At 31.3% G+C, this 15,105-nt stretch overlaps 1 protein-coding gene across 1 annotated transcript in view; it reads right to left on the bottom strand.

Annotated features, from left to right (window-relative positions):
* The window catches only part of LOC134528004 (transient receptor potential cation channel subfamily A member 1 homolog), a 36,773-nt gene that overhangs the window by 7,287 nt on the left and 14,381 nt on the right, over positions 1–15,105 (bottom strand). Inside the window, exons 5-7 of the mRNA XM_063361158.1 lie at positions 6,963–7,016; positions 6,415–6,468; positions 4,780–4,863 (exon numbers count right to left, since the gene is read on the bottom strand). Of these exons, the coding sequence (XP_063217228.1) occupies positions 4,780–4,863; positions 6,415–6,468; positions 6,963–7,016 (192 nt within the window). The remainder of the gene's footprint in view (positions 1–4,779; positions 4,864–6,414; positions 6,469–6,962; positions 7,017–15,105) is intronic.

Here is a 15,105-nt window from a genome sequence, read left to right as displayed (position 1 = left end):
CATGAAAACAGCTCTATCACTACAAAATGCTGGGTTTGGATTCTTACCCGGGCATTTATGCTTTGTGTTGTCCCAGTACCTCCAATAGTTAAAGTTATTTGTAAACCGTTATTTGAATAGCTTCCCAGTTTTAACTGCCCACATTTATAAACCAAATAAAACAAAAAATATAAAAATATAAAACTATGCTCCATTTTCGTAAGAAATACTCAGAATTATCACGAAAAAACGTATTATATATAATATATATATGGAAAAAAAATTATCGTTCTCAATAACTTTGTTGTGGTATTATAAAATATTTCTTGGCAAATGGTTTCTAAAGGAATCTTTTGTAAAAGTACAGAAGATTGTTTTCTGTGTAAATGGCGTGATTATATGTAGGAAATTTGAGACAAGCCTGAACCGAAATGAATCCTGGGAATATTAGTGCCATATTTATCAAGCTAACAATGTTAAGGTTGACATAAAACTAAAGAAACCGTTCTGTCATTTTGGCAAAGTTATAATGAGAACACGTTATCGATCTATAATGAGTGGCTTACTCTGATATCTATATTTACTCGTGAAGTTTTTCAAAGGAAATATTTCGTGACTAGACGTCTAAGCACAGTATTGTAACTTTATTCTTGTTTGTTTGTAGGGTTACTGAAAGCCACGCGGTTATGCACAGAGACTTTATGTTAAGGGATCTTCTGTGAATGATTCTGATAATGGGGAAGATTGATTTAAAACATTATTTCAGACATATTACATTGCAGGCTTACATTGTATAGCACAGAAAAAACCTGAAGTACGGACGATCAAAGAGTAATACAAAAAGTACACAGAAAACAACACTAAATCTACCCATTCGAAATGCATAGACAGCACAGAGAGTTTTGTGGAAGTAATTAGTCAGAACGATATCACAGCACAGACAAACACAGTTGGTTGACAACGATGAGAAAGTTGCAACAAGAACAGTAGTTACAGACAAACCACATCCTTTCACAACACAGCGACAAAAGGTTCATACCAAACTAATAACTTGGACAATACAACGGCAATGCAGCGTACAGGGGAACCCAATGATTAAATTAAACAGACATTCTGGCAACACGACAACAACACAGGCGAACACAGTTGGCTTATCAAGACAAAACAGTTGCTACGTTTGTGTAATCATCTTTCTTTGTCAGTTCTTAGGTTATTGATGTGTTCGGCATTTGGTAGGAGTAACGGAATTTGTATGCAACGGAAATGTGTAACGACGGTGCTGCCATCTGTGGTGGATTGCGCCAGCCAAAGTTTACAAAGACTAAAATAAATTTTATAGTATTAACGGTTAAATGAATTTTAACAATATGGGCAGTATTTTATTTAAATACCTAGTTAAAAATCAGGTCCAAAGCCGGGTATAGTATTTTTCAAGTCTTTTTTCGCTTTAATCAGAGCCGTTTCATTACATAGTTGAACCTTTCGATCTGCAATTAGAATGATTTAATGGCTGCTTCGGCAACGAATTCTAGCGGCGGGTGTGGACACTACGTGTGTTTTGCGTCAAGAAATGTAGTTGAAAACACAATTTGCGTGTATTTATCGCGCTTGGCATAATTTAAAAAAAAAAAATTCTACGATGAATTTTATGTCTGAGATTGCGTATCGTAAGTGTATTTGGAAAACTGGAACACATGAATTTTCTCGTAACCGAGGTTAGATGTTACACGTTTCTGGCGAGTAGGTACTGAAAGACTCGGTCACTTTTTTTTCCTGGCTGCAAACCTTCGATTGTTCCTCAATAGTAAAACCACTATTATTCCGCGAATTGGTTTCACTGCAGGCTTAACTAAACTTTCATGTTTTCAAGGCGTGATTTAAAAAAAGAGCGCGTGTAATTCAGTACACGTGAGAGGAGTGAAACTCTTTTGGCGATTAAAATCTCGATTCGTTAGTACATTGTAAGGAGTAAAACGTCAGAGAGAGAGAGAGCAAGAAGAGATTTTTTCTAAATAAACATGAATTAACATAATTAATACTCACTTCGAAATAACTGCTCAGGATATCAGCAATTATTTACACGCTCGTGGGCTCATAATTATAATACAATGTGTAGTTTAGTTAATCAAATAATTTGTGAAAAATAACTACGCTGTCAAACTAAAGCGTTAAAAGAATAATTATACAAGCAAAGATATTTAGATATACAGCTAAAACAATACTCATATAACACTGTTTAACAAAACTTATTTTAACAAGAAATAAAAATAATATTTATTACTTTCTATAACACTATTTTCTTGCTAATATGGCCCGTGGATCAGTGCACAACAACAAGCTCAAACCCCGTTGTGCCCAAATACACCCTTACTAGATGCCAGCAAGTCGGATGGCGTCAGGCGCAGGCGGGTCCCTACCGCCGCGACCCGCCTATCCCTGCAGCATGGCAGGGTTCAACCTGAGCCGCACGCCACCACGTGAAGCCCGCCCAAGGGAACGGGACCCGACAAGTTTTCTGCACCGTCCAAAACCTATTATAACGTTGCATTAAAATTCGTCTTAAATTTGTAGGCTGGCTGACAGCCCGGCGGGAAACGACAAAATGTCGCTCCCGAAACAACCAGCGCCATCCAAACCAAAGCGGACAGCAATGTCCGAGTTCCCGCCCTTTGCTTAGTAGTTTATTTCTACTCTGTCCAACTCTTCTTCCGGAACCATGTTTCTATTTCCTGTAATTAACCTGCTTGTTAATAATGCATGAAATTTTGCATCCCGCATGTAAGTGCCCAGGGTTTTTCCTGTGTCCATGCAGGTTTTACCTGGGCCCAACTTATCTAGTTTTTAGTCTAGAATAGTCAGTGAGGGGAGTTAGTCATGGCGCCAATCGCTGCCATGGCTGGCCAATTACCCTCCTAGCACATGACGCATGCTTCCTCTACCGCATGTCTTAAACCCTGCATGATTAGAGCGTATAGGCTTCGGCCTGAGACGCGGAGTCTTTCCCTAACCCGGACCCCTCCCAAACACGCTTAGTTTTTTTAGTTAGGTTAGAAAAAAAATGAAGCTTGCATTAAATTTGAACCAATCTCCTTCAAAATACTCTCCTTGGCTAGCGATGCGCACTAATCCCAATGTTGATTCCATGATTAGAAGCATTTCTGTATGTGGACAGACACGAACCTTATTTTGTTCAGCGAAAAACTCGCCGAACAGAAGCGAGGTGTGGCACGGCACATTGTCGAGATGAAAGATAGAGCCGTTTGGCCAATTTTTCTGGTCTGCGTTTCACAAACAAGACATTGATAACTCGTTGTTTGAAATCCATTATGAAGGATACGAAAGTTTCGCGCATTCATTAAATTCTAAGTTAGAATGTAACCATTTACACTCTCGCTTTGTGTGCATGATTGCACCTTAGTTATTTAGACAAGCCCATTTACGACCGTGAGCCAACGATGCACGGATAGGAGAGAAGAAAGCAAATCACGCTGTGCCAATTAACCAGGATAAAAATTTTCTCGCTAATAAATCAACCAAAGAGAAAGCAAACATACCTTGAGTCCAGATGAATCCGCGAATTTCCGTGTCTCTATCCATGAAGCGCGACGGACACGGTAAACACGACCTCACCCTTCCGGCTCTGTAAGGCGACTGACAAGTCACAAATTGTTCAAACTTGACACTGACTATCTCACCGGATCCGACTATCGGATCTATTACTTTAAATAGATTTATCACTCAGCTGTTGCTGATGTTAACATTTATTCACCGTATTTTTTTTTATCACAACTCGTATAATCGATTCATTTTTAGGATGCCCTTTGGCAGGTTAAAAGTGGTTGGGTAACACCTTCTTACCCTTTGCTAAAATTAATTCATAGCTTTATGTTTGCTCTACCAACATTTGCTTTTTTACTGTGAGAGACTTTATGTTCTCATAAATAGGTACTACCTAATTTATTCACTTCTCTCCTAGCTGGGCATCTTTGGCTCATGGTCTTAGAGGGGCGTGTCGAAATAACTGTGGTCCAATCACGAACACAGTGAGAGAGAATAACCATTCGCATTCAAGCTTGTGGCAAAATAAATCCGATAAATTTATGTACCTCTGTTTATAACTCCCTCAGAGCATGTTAAAAATACTAAAAACATCAACGTGAAGAAGCTAAACGTGTGCACAGAAGATGTTTTTGGTACTTTTACAGAAGATACCTTTGGAAACCAATTGCCAAGAAATTTTATGTAGATATTTACAAGAAATACAGTGTAAATTTATACATGGACATGGCTATTTTTGCATTTATATGAAATACGTTTTTCGAGATACAAGAGTATTTCTTATGATAATTGGGGAACCATGTTATTTTTTAATTAATGTTTCGTTCCAGCCTATATATATATTTTTAACCACATAAAAAATAATCGAACATTCAATAATTTGTCTTTAATTTGTTTTATTAAGCTTAGTCATGTGCGTAGTTAATACCGGGAAGCTATTCAGGTTAACGGTTTGCAAATAACTCTAACTATTGGAGGTACTGACACAACACAAAGTATAAATGACCGTGTAAGATTTAAAAAAAAACAGTATAACTTCGAACAGTACAGTGGTTTTCATTTAAATGTACAAATTAAAAAATATCTGTAATTTTACATGATTATTTTTGTTCCATTTTTTAGAAAAAAAATATTTATTTCTTCGTGCTTCAAGTCTACTTTGTCAAGTAATGAAAGGGAGAAATATTCGTGGCTCTACCCACTGTCCGTATCTATGGTAAGGCAAGTGAGAGCTCCTCCTACCTTTGACTCGCATAGTTCTCCGCTGGCTCTCAGCCTCTCCGCTTCCTGCCGGGTGTGGTTCAGTTGCGCCTCAAGCTCTCGCGCCTGGAATAATTAAATAAATAAATAAATAAATAAATTTATTAATGTAAGCAGGTGTGTATTTTTTTAAATACCTCTCAACGCTCATTAGATTGTGGTCGCACTCGCCACGTGTATGTATAAATAAATAAATAAATAAATAAATATATGTAAGCAGGTATGTTTTTTTTAAATACCTCTCAACGCTCATTATATTGGGGTCGTACACGCCACTTATATGTATGCATATATATTTCATTTACTATTTATTACTACTTGTTGAGGGATATTTCTACAAATTTAATACTACACATAGTTGGCATTTGTTATGTCACAAATATTTTCTAAAGATATTCCCCTAAGTGTTATATGATGCGCAAGTGATAGATATCTGTAGAAAGTATTGGTAACAGAACAACAAATGTGAACTAGACATAGTGTCAAGTTGATAGAAATAGCCTTTAACTAGTTGTAAAGATGATAAAATAAAAAATAAATAAAAATGACGTGTGAGAACCCACCTTAAGGTATGCCCATGCCGACAGTTCTTACCTTGTTATTGGTGGCTATATGCATTCATTTATATTTATATATTTACGAACAATTTTATGTGTTAACGTAATATATTTAAATCATATAATATTATACCATTAATATAATGATAAATTGCAAAATAACTACAAAAATCTCTTGAGAAAAAAAAACAGTCATCGAATGATAAAATATACTTTATAATAAAATATACCTTAGGTCTGCCAACATAAGTTTTCGTAATTTATTAAAAATAAATTATATATGCTATGATAGCCTGTTTACAGCCACACTGAGAAGACGTAATAGAAAGAGAGAGAAAGTGTACAACAGACAAGGTCTGTAGAAGTTTGCAAGAAGACAGTAACCAAACTTTAATAACACAAACAGAGAATATCTGTAAGTGTTATTTTCCGATACTCCTCACAATTGTACACAAATAAAACTGTGTCTTATACAAAATTTCCGGCACCACGTTTGACCTTTCGGACGTTTGAATTCCTTAATGTTGTTATTGGTCTATCATTCTTCGGGGCATATCCAAAATACAAAATGTACAACTATAATGCAGTTCCGGTGTAAAATGATACGCATTTTAACCTGTCTTCATATAAAACTTAGAATTTATTCGAGTTTATAATTAGTAAGAGTTAGGGCCATGTATTGTAAGCGAAAAGATTTCGAGACCAGCAGTGCGTTGAAATACTGTAGCATAGTCTGCGTTCAGTGATTGGTCCATTTTCTTTCAGTTCCATGTCTACTCACATCACACGAATTACAGCCATTCAGTACGAAAGTCAACGCGTCCTGACTGGTCCGACCAAATAAGGCAATGGCTTATCTTGCAGACGGCCGCCAATTACAAAGAAACAATCGCTAACACGGGCATATAAATATATATTGCAGTCTAATGAGAGGTCATATTTGTTCGAGAAAAATACATTCCCCCTAGTAATAGCCCCAAATTTTGGGTTTTTATATAACCAATCAATGCATCACTGCTATATTGGAAACAACTTTAAGGCTAGTGTTGATATTTCATACCTGCATAAAACTTTTGAACAGGTTTTGAAGTGTCGTGTTCGTCAGCTCTTCAATCTGCAGGAAGAAAACACATGTACATATAAAAACGTTTTATATTATTTGATATATTGTTAGATTATTCTGAAAATAAAATTCAACATTGTAAGTGTATTCCCTATATATATATATATATATATATATATATATATATATATATATATGATTTCTTGAAAACGTAATATTATCAATGAGTGGCAAAAGGATGACAATGTAAAACCAATGTTTTAAAATAAAAAAAGTTAATGTTTATCATTTTGAGTGTACCTAATTTTATTTCCATAATTTGCACAATGTTACTCATTTTGTAGCACAAATACAAACTACGAGACCAGAACGAATGACCGTTAAATAACTCATAAAAAACTGTATATAAATTGAAGCCAGTAATTAAATTAAACATTTGTTTGTCACATGTTCTATAAAGCTGTTTTATGTACTGTATCGTATTATAACAATAACAAAATTTCGAAACTTTTACGGTAAATTCAAAGTAATTAGATCTTTCTTACCTTCATACTATTATTAGCTATCTCGGTTTTCAACTCTTTCTTCCATGTTTCAACCTGGAAAATAAAATACCTAATACATCATTTGAATAAACAATCACATTTTGTGAAGCATAGTGCAGTTAACTGTTCTAACAATTTAATGAATTCTATTGAAATCTTTGCTTTTGGGCTGGAGATGAGTCAGAGTTGTTGTTTAACTGACGTTTCACCATTACTTTTGATCAGAATCTTCAGGGTATAATGTAGTGAACTGATAGCCACGAGTGATGGATGCTGTATATAAGCATGCCTCCAGGTCCTAGATTTCGGTTTGTTTTTCGGGAGGCTTATCAACACGTGGAATACCTCCAATTGGTTCCTGTGACAACCATTAGCAATTGGCCACTTCTGATTGTATAGAATGGGAGCAAATCGGTTTTTTTTTTCACATTGGTTTTCAGTTGCGTGTTTTTCTTCTGTGTTGTAATTTTTGTAATTTTCATAATTTTTTTCAGTCATTGAGGTTTTTATGACAAACAGTGTAACCAGCAATGTCTTATTTCCAAAATAACATCTTGAATCAATCTTCCACATTAAAAACCTGTTCAAGAACGGACATTTTTATACGCTGTTCACCTTTATTATAGTGCCAGCCACATCAAAGGGCGTGGAAACATGGGTTCGTAACTTGTAACTTCTTAAGACATCTCCCCCCAATCGGCTCATTACTATAACCTGTAAAATATTCGCTGTTTCATTCTGCGAAAAGCCTCTATTTATTATACTGGCTCATCGATTATGGTTAGCATTCTGGGCTAAAGAGAAAACCTCAACAAAAATGTTTTTAAAACAAGCTACCCAGTTAAAACATCTCACGAGTCAACCGCCAATGAGCAGGTGACCTTGCGCCGAGTATGCATATAATTGTGAAGTCCATCCTAAAGGTAAGTGGATCCGTTAACATTACCAAATAATACTCATGAATGAATATTTATGTGAAACATTGTTATCTACCTAGACTCTATTATTTACGTAATTTTCATTAAATAAAAATAAATACTTTGCAAATATTTTTGAAATGGTTAGCTTCCAATTATATATACATATTTTCAATTGTTGTATTTACTTTTGAAGAGAATTTAAAACTTTACAGAATTAAAAAAAAATTGTATTAGAATTGGGCCAGTCAAATCTTCAATTCCACAAATACCATGAAATATTTTGAATTCGAGAGATATTAAAGTCGGGTGAAATGTTTCGAAGAAAAGTATTTGAGAAAATTAAATTCATAAATTCAAACACAAGCACATAGGCAGTAGACTTTGACTGCATTATTTTAATCTACAGAAATTCTTAAGGTGTTTACCACCAGACAGAGTGTTCTGGGAACGTTTTGTTTACCACTGTAGAGAACATTTGTTAAAAAAAAATCTTTATATCCAGAAAATTTAATTATTATTTTTTAAACAAAACAGCTAATATTTTTTCGACTTTAAAGTTGTTTTGGCAATATTTTAAAACTTGTCTGTTTTGGCTAAAACATATAATATTTAATTCCTAACTCTGAAGACCTAGACTAGGACTAAGCATTTTTTATAATTTATTTCGAGAATCGGCATTAAGAAAAAAATCATCAATCTTATTATTGCTTAAATTTAAATGCTACTGACTAATTATTATCATTATTTCCTGATAAATTTATTTCACTTAATTGAGGTGTTGACAATTAAGAACAAATCTGATATTTGCAGAATTTTGGCCAAAAAAAAAAATCACTACTCATAAACTGGATACCAATAAAGTATTCGTTCCTTGCTACACGTCTTTTTACAATGAAATATTATCAAGGAATGTTGTTTTAAAGCTCCATTACAAAAAATATGGGTTATTTTATGCATGCCTATGTGTTCCTGGGCCTTCTGTCAAACATATTTATATACTTTGTTTTTACGAAGTAATTTTCTTCCTCGTTATTCGTCGATATTTGAAAATTACTTTGTAGAATTTTTTTATACACTCAAAAAACAAGATGTACTTTTAAAAGGCATATCCTTGGAAACTCATTTGCCAGCGATATCACTTATAAAAATACAAGGCAGAGCTTTGTCTAATTTTATTTTTGGCACGAAGTTCTGCCTTGCAGTTCTACAAGTGTCCTTTGAAGAGCTTCGCACCAAAACAAATTATACAAAGCTCTACTCTGATATCGTTGGGAGCTGAGTTTCCAAGGATTTTCCTTGCCAAAAACGCACCACTATATAACTACAAAAATTACCATTATCATTTGGTACCATTCTGGACAATACAACTTTCGAGAACATATTTTGTTTATTGGTTGCTGCAAGTTTCGCCATCCGTCCCGACTGCGCAAATGATTCGGTCGTTTGAATTGTGTTATTTTACTATTGTTTCATTTTTATTCCTGCAAGCCGTGTCAATCTAACCACAATAAATAAGAAAATGTACAATGTTATGCTCTGTAGCTTTGTCTCTAAATAAGAATGATAACTACGCTAGTAAGTAGTCAATTGACATTTGAAATCTCCTTACCATCTCAATGACAGCGATATCATTAGAGACGTATGAACTTAAAATATCTTCCCTAGGAAACTAATTGAAGAATCGGCCATGACTTATTGTAATAAATCATTCCGGCAATTTTTTATTTATTTATTAAATCGACTTACTTCGTGTGGCGAATTCAGGCTACCATTTAAACAAAACTTATAGAATACTATACAGGCTAGATAAACTAACATATTATTAGCAAGTATAAGATAAATAAAAAACAGTAAACATTTATAATGTTACAATTAATTTTATGCACAAGAAAAAAATTAATTTTAAAAAACTAATTATATAAAAGACACTAAGACTGGATAATAATATGCAATAAATAAAAAAAGTGGATAAGCACGTGAAATACAACATAAGACTTTGTAGACTCAATTATAAACCAACAACTAAAAACTATTGATCACATAAATAAACACACAAAGTTGTATTTTTCATTATTAAAATATATAACAACAGCCATTTTGAAAGATGTAAGTGATATCTGTTGCATTACTGGCTCTTCAAGATCACTCAAAGCGAACGCTATAGCTGCAGGGAAGGATAAAAAAAAACAGGCATCTGAGCGATCAATGTAGGAACTAATAAAGTCAATTTGAAATATACCAACATTATGATGGGAAATTAGGAAGTAAAATCTTGTATTTAGGGTCTGATAGTAGTTTGAATAAATGACTTTTTTCTTAAGAGAAGTAGTCTGTGTTGTTTTCGTCTTTCGTCTAGTTTTAGCCATGAAAGGTAGTAGAACAGCACTAGACCACGGTAGGCATTCATATGTTTCTCAGTGTCGCCCTGGTGTAACTAGGGACGGCATGAAAGATATCGATATATCTACAACATCAATATATCATGTTCTTAATATCGATATATTGGTACCTATAGATGTATTTTAATAATATCAAAATATAAAATATATATTAAAAGTAAAAACAAGGAACAATAAAAAAAATCTAATATTTACTTGTTAATTTTTGTTGCTTGTAAGAGCCAAATTGCTTTAGGATGTCATTATAAAACATATATATATATATCTTTATATATATATTTCTTGTGTGCGTGTGTATGTCACTGAACTCCTCCTAGACGGCTGGACCGATTTTGATGAAATTTTTTGTGTGAGTTCACGGGGATTCGAGGATGGTTTAGATTCACAATTGGATATTTTATCTCGATTCTGAGTTAAGAAAAAACTAAAAAAAAAAAAAAAAAACACGCTTTAAAAGCAAAAAAACTAAGCATTGTTGATAATTAGCCTCCATGGCAACGGGCTTTTGCATTGTTGTTGCCTTCTGCGTAACCATGGGAAAGGTTTTTGGTAACGGCAGTGGCGTGCCCAAGAGGAGGGGTATGCATAGTGAGAAGATACAAAATGTCCAGCGTAGAAATACTTACCGCCATATCCATATCTCACAAAAAGTACATTTGGGCAGGACAATGTCTGTCGGGTCCGCTAGAAAGATATATAGAGATATATATATATGTAGAAATATATATAGAGAGATAGAGATATAAATAGAAAGATAGAGAGAGTTATAGAGATATACATAGAGAGATAGAGAATTAGAGAGATAGAGAGATGCTTAGTTTACGTTTAAAAAATTAAGGCATTGCAACGCATGCCGGGCATTATCTAGTATATATATATATATATATATATATATATATATATATATATATATATATATATATATATATATCTTTATATATATATTTCTTGTGTGCGTGTGTATGTCACTGAACTCCTTATAGACGGCTGGACCGATTTTGATGAAATTTTGTGTGTGAGTTCACGGGGATTCGAGGATGGTTTAGATTCACAATTGGATATTTTATCTCGATTCTGAGTTAAGAAAAACTAAAAAAACACGCTTTAAAAGCAAAAATTGCAACGGATTATTAGAAGCCATTAAGTTTTGCTATTGTAAGCAACTAAGTAGAGAGTAAGAAAAAAATAAAGATCCTGACAGTTTATAGCGTCGCCATATTTGTTTCAATTTTCAATACCCTTTTTGTATATTACAATTTAAATTGCAGGAAAAAAATCATGTTTCATAGCCACACAAATAGTGAGGATGATTTAGATTCACAATTGGATATTTTATCTCGATTCTGAGTTAATAAAAACTAAAAAAACACGCTTTAAAAGCAAAAATTGCAACGCATTATTAGAAGCCATTAAGTTTTGCTATTGTAAGGAACTAAGTAGAGAGTAAGAAAAAAATAAAGATCCTGACAGTTTATAGTGTCGCCATATTTGTTTCAATTTTCAATGCCCTTTTTGTATAAATATTACAATTTAAATTGCAGAAAAAAATCATGTTTCATAGCCACACAAATAGTTAGTGTGTGTCATTTCTCTATAAAATTATTTGTGTAGTTTATTGATTCCATAACGAATTTTTTCAATCATTTTTAATAAAAATTATTCATTTTTAAGTAAAAAAACTATTTAAAATAAAACTATAAAAAAAGTGAAAAAAATTCTATTAAAAATTATTTACTTTGGAAAAAAATATTCAGTTTAAAAGTTATCAAGCAAAAAAATAATTTTTTATCAAAATTACACGTGAGTTTTATAACAACCAACCTAACCTAAAAATTATTTGGTAGCTTATTGACTTCATAACATATTTTTCAATTGTTTTTAATAAAAATTAGGTAGAATTTTATAACGTGAGTTTTATAACAACCAACCATTTTTCAATTGTTTTCAATAAATATTAGAAAATGTTTATTTAACTAATTTTTCATTTATAAGTAGTTGTTAATTTTGGAATGTTTTACATTCGATCCGGTAGACTGCGCTACCATCGCAGCATCAAATATTAAATATTATTCTATTTTAATTTCAGTTTGTCCCGACAGTTGGTACTGCGATCAAATTGAGAAAAATATTTGTAATTTTGTGTTATTATTGTGTTCGTTTAAGTCGTGTGCTAATTAAAATATTAACTATGAATAGAAATTGATGTTTGAAGAGTTTTGAAGTGTTCCTAAAAAACGATACTTTTTGCGAATTTAGGGTGGAATCGAAGTAAGTATATATTTTGTATAAATTTTGTATAAATATAAATACACGTGAGTTTTATAACAACCAACCTAACCTAAAAATTTATTTGTGTAGCTCATTAATTTCATAATAAATTTTTTAAATTGTTTTTATTATTCATGTTTTAAATAAAAATAGTTATTAAAAAATTAGAAAAATATTCTATTAAAAATTACATACTAGAAAATATTATTCATTTTTAAAATTTATTGACTTCATAACATATTTTTGAATTGTTTTTAATAAAACTTAGAAAATGTTTATTTAACTAATTTTTCATTTATAAGTAGTTGTAAATTTTGGAATGTTTTACATTCGATTCGGTAGACTGCGCTACCATCGCAGCATCAAATATTAAATATTATTCTATTTTAATTTCAGTTTGTCCCGACAGTTGGTGCTGCGATAAAATTGAGAAAAATATTTGTAATTTTGTGTTATTATTGTGTTCGTTTAAGTCGTTTGCTAATTAAAATATTAACTATGAATATAAATTGATGTTTGAAGAGTTTTGAAGTGTTCCTAAAAAACGATACTTCTTGCGAATTTAGGGTGGAATCGAAGTAAGTATATATTTTGTATAAATTTTGTATAAATATAAATACACGTGAGTTTTTAATAAAACAACCAACCTAACCTAAAAATTTATTTGTGTAGCTCATTAATTTCATAATAAATTTTTTAAATTGTTTTTATTATTCATGTTTTAAATAAAAATAATTATTAAAAAATTAGAAAAAAATTCTATTAAAAATTACATACTTTGAAAATATTATTCATTTTTAAAATTTATTGACTTCATAACATATTTTTGAATTGTTTTTAATAAAAATTAGAAAATGTTTATTTAACTAATTTTTCATTTATAAGTAGTTAATTTTGGAATGTTTTACATTCGATTCGGTAGACTGCGCTACCATCGCAGCATCAAATATTAAATATTATTCTATTTTAATTTCAGTTTGTCCCGACAGTTGGTGCTGCGATCAAATTGAGAAAAATATTTGAAATTTTGTGTTGTTATTGTGTTCGTTTAAGTCGTGTGCTAATTAAAATATTAACTATGAATATAAATTGATGTTTGAAGAGTTTTGAAGTGTTCCTAAAAAACGATACTTTTTGCGAATTTAGGGTGGAATCGAAGTAAGTATATACTTTGTATAAATTTTTTATCAAATTTACACGTGAGTTTTATAACAACCAACCTAACCTAAAAATTATTTGGTAGCTTATTGACTTCATAACATATTTTTCAATTGTTTTTAATAAAAATTAGAATTTTATAACGTGAGTTTTATAACAACCAACATAACCTAATAATTATTTGGTAGCTTATTGACTTCATAACATATTTTTCAATTGTTTTTAATAAAAATTAGAATTTTATAACGTGAGTTTAAAACAACCAACCTATCCTAAAAATTTATTTGTGTAGCTCATTAATTTCATAATAAATATTTAAATTGTTTTTTATTCGTGTTTTGAATAAAAATAATAATTTAAAAAATTAGAAAAAATTCTATTAAAAATTACATACTTTAAATCGTTTTCGGTGACAATTAAAAATTTTATTTTCAATAAATAACTCATATTCGTTGTGGATTACTTGAGTTTATTTCGTATAAATTTGTTAACAACCAACCTAACCTAAAAATTATTTGTGTAGTTAATTGACTTCATAACATATTTTTTCAATTGTTTTTAGTAAAAATTAGAATTTTATAACGTGAGTTTTATAACAACCAACCTAACCTAAAAATTTATTTGTGTAGCTCATTAATTTCATATTAAATTTTTTAAATTGTTTTTTTTTATTCGTGTTTTAAATAAAAATAATTATTAAAAAATTAGAAAAAATTCTATTAAAAATTACATGCTTTAAATCGTTTTCGGTGATAATTAAAAATTTTATTTTCAATAAATAACTCATATTCGTTGTGGATTACTTGAGTTTATTTCGTATAAATTTGTTAACAACCACCCTAATATAAAAATTATTTGTGTAGTTTATTGATTCCATAACGAATTTTTTCAATCATTTTTAGTAAAAATTATTCATTTTTTAAATAAAAAACTATTTAAAATAAAACTATAAAAAATTTGAAAATAATTCTATTAAAAATTATTTACTTTGGAAAAAATTATTCATTTTAAAAGTTATCAAGCAAAAAAAAAAAAATAAAATTACACGTTTTTTATCTAAAATTTGTTACAATAATTTTTTTTGTTAATTAATTAAAATTTCATTCTCAATAAAAAAAACTCACATTCGTTGCGTATTATTTTACAGTTTGTTTTTTTTTTTTTTTTTTTTTTCAGAAAAATGCCACGTCTTCGAGGAAGAGCCAGAAATATTGGTCGACGTACTCCGAACGCGCAATTGGTCCATGATCGTCGAATAAATAGAACAGATGAAGAACACTCGGCGGATAATGCAAATCTGAGAGATCAAGTTGCATCTACACGTGCGAATGAAAATTCAGTACAACGCACTCGACGTCTTCGTGCTAATGCAGTAAGACAACGAGAGGCACGTCAACA

This window comes from Bacillus rossius, chromosome 1, assembly GCF_032445375.1.
Source record: "Bacillus rossius redtenbacheri isolate Brsri chromosome 1, Brsri_v3, whole genome shotgun sequence".
Lineage (NCBI taxonomy): Eukaryota > Metazoa > Arthropoda > Insecta > Phasmatodea > Bacillidae > Bacillus > Bacillus rossius.
Note: the sequence above shows the minus strand (reverse complement) of the source record. Positions and strands in the feature narration are given on the sequence as shown.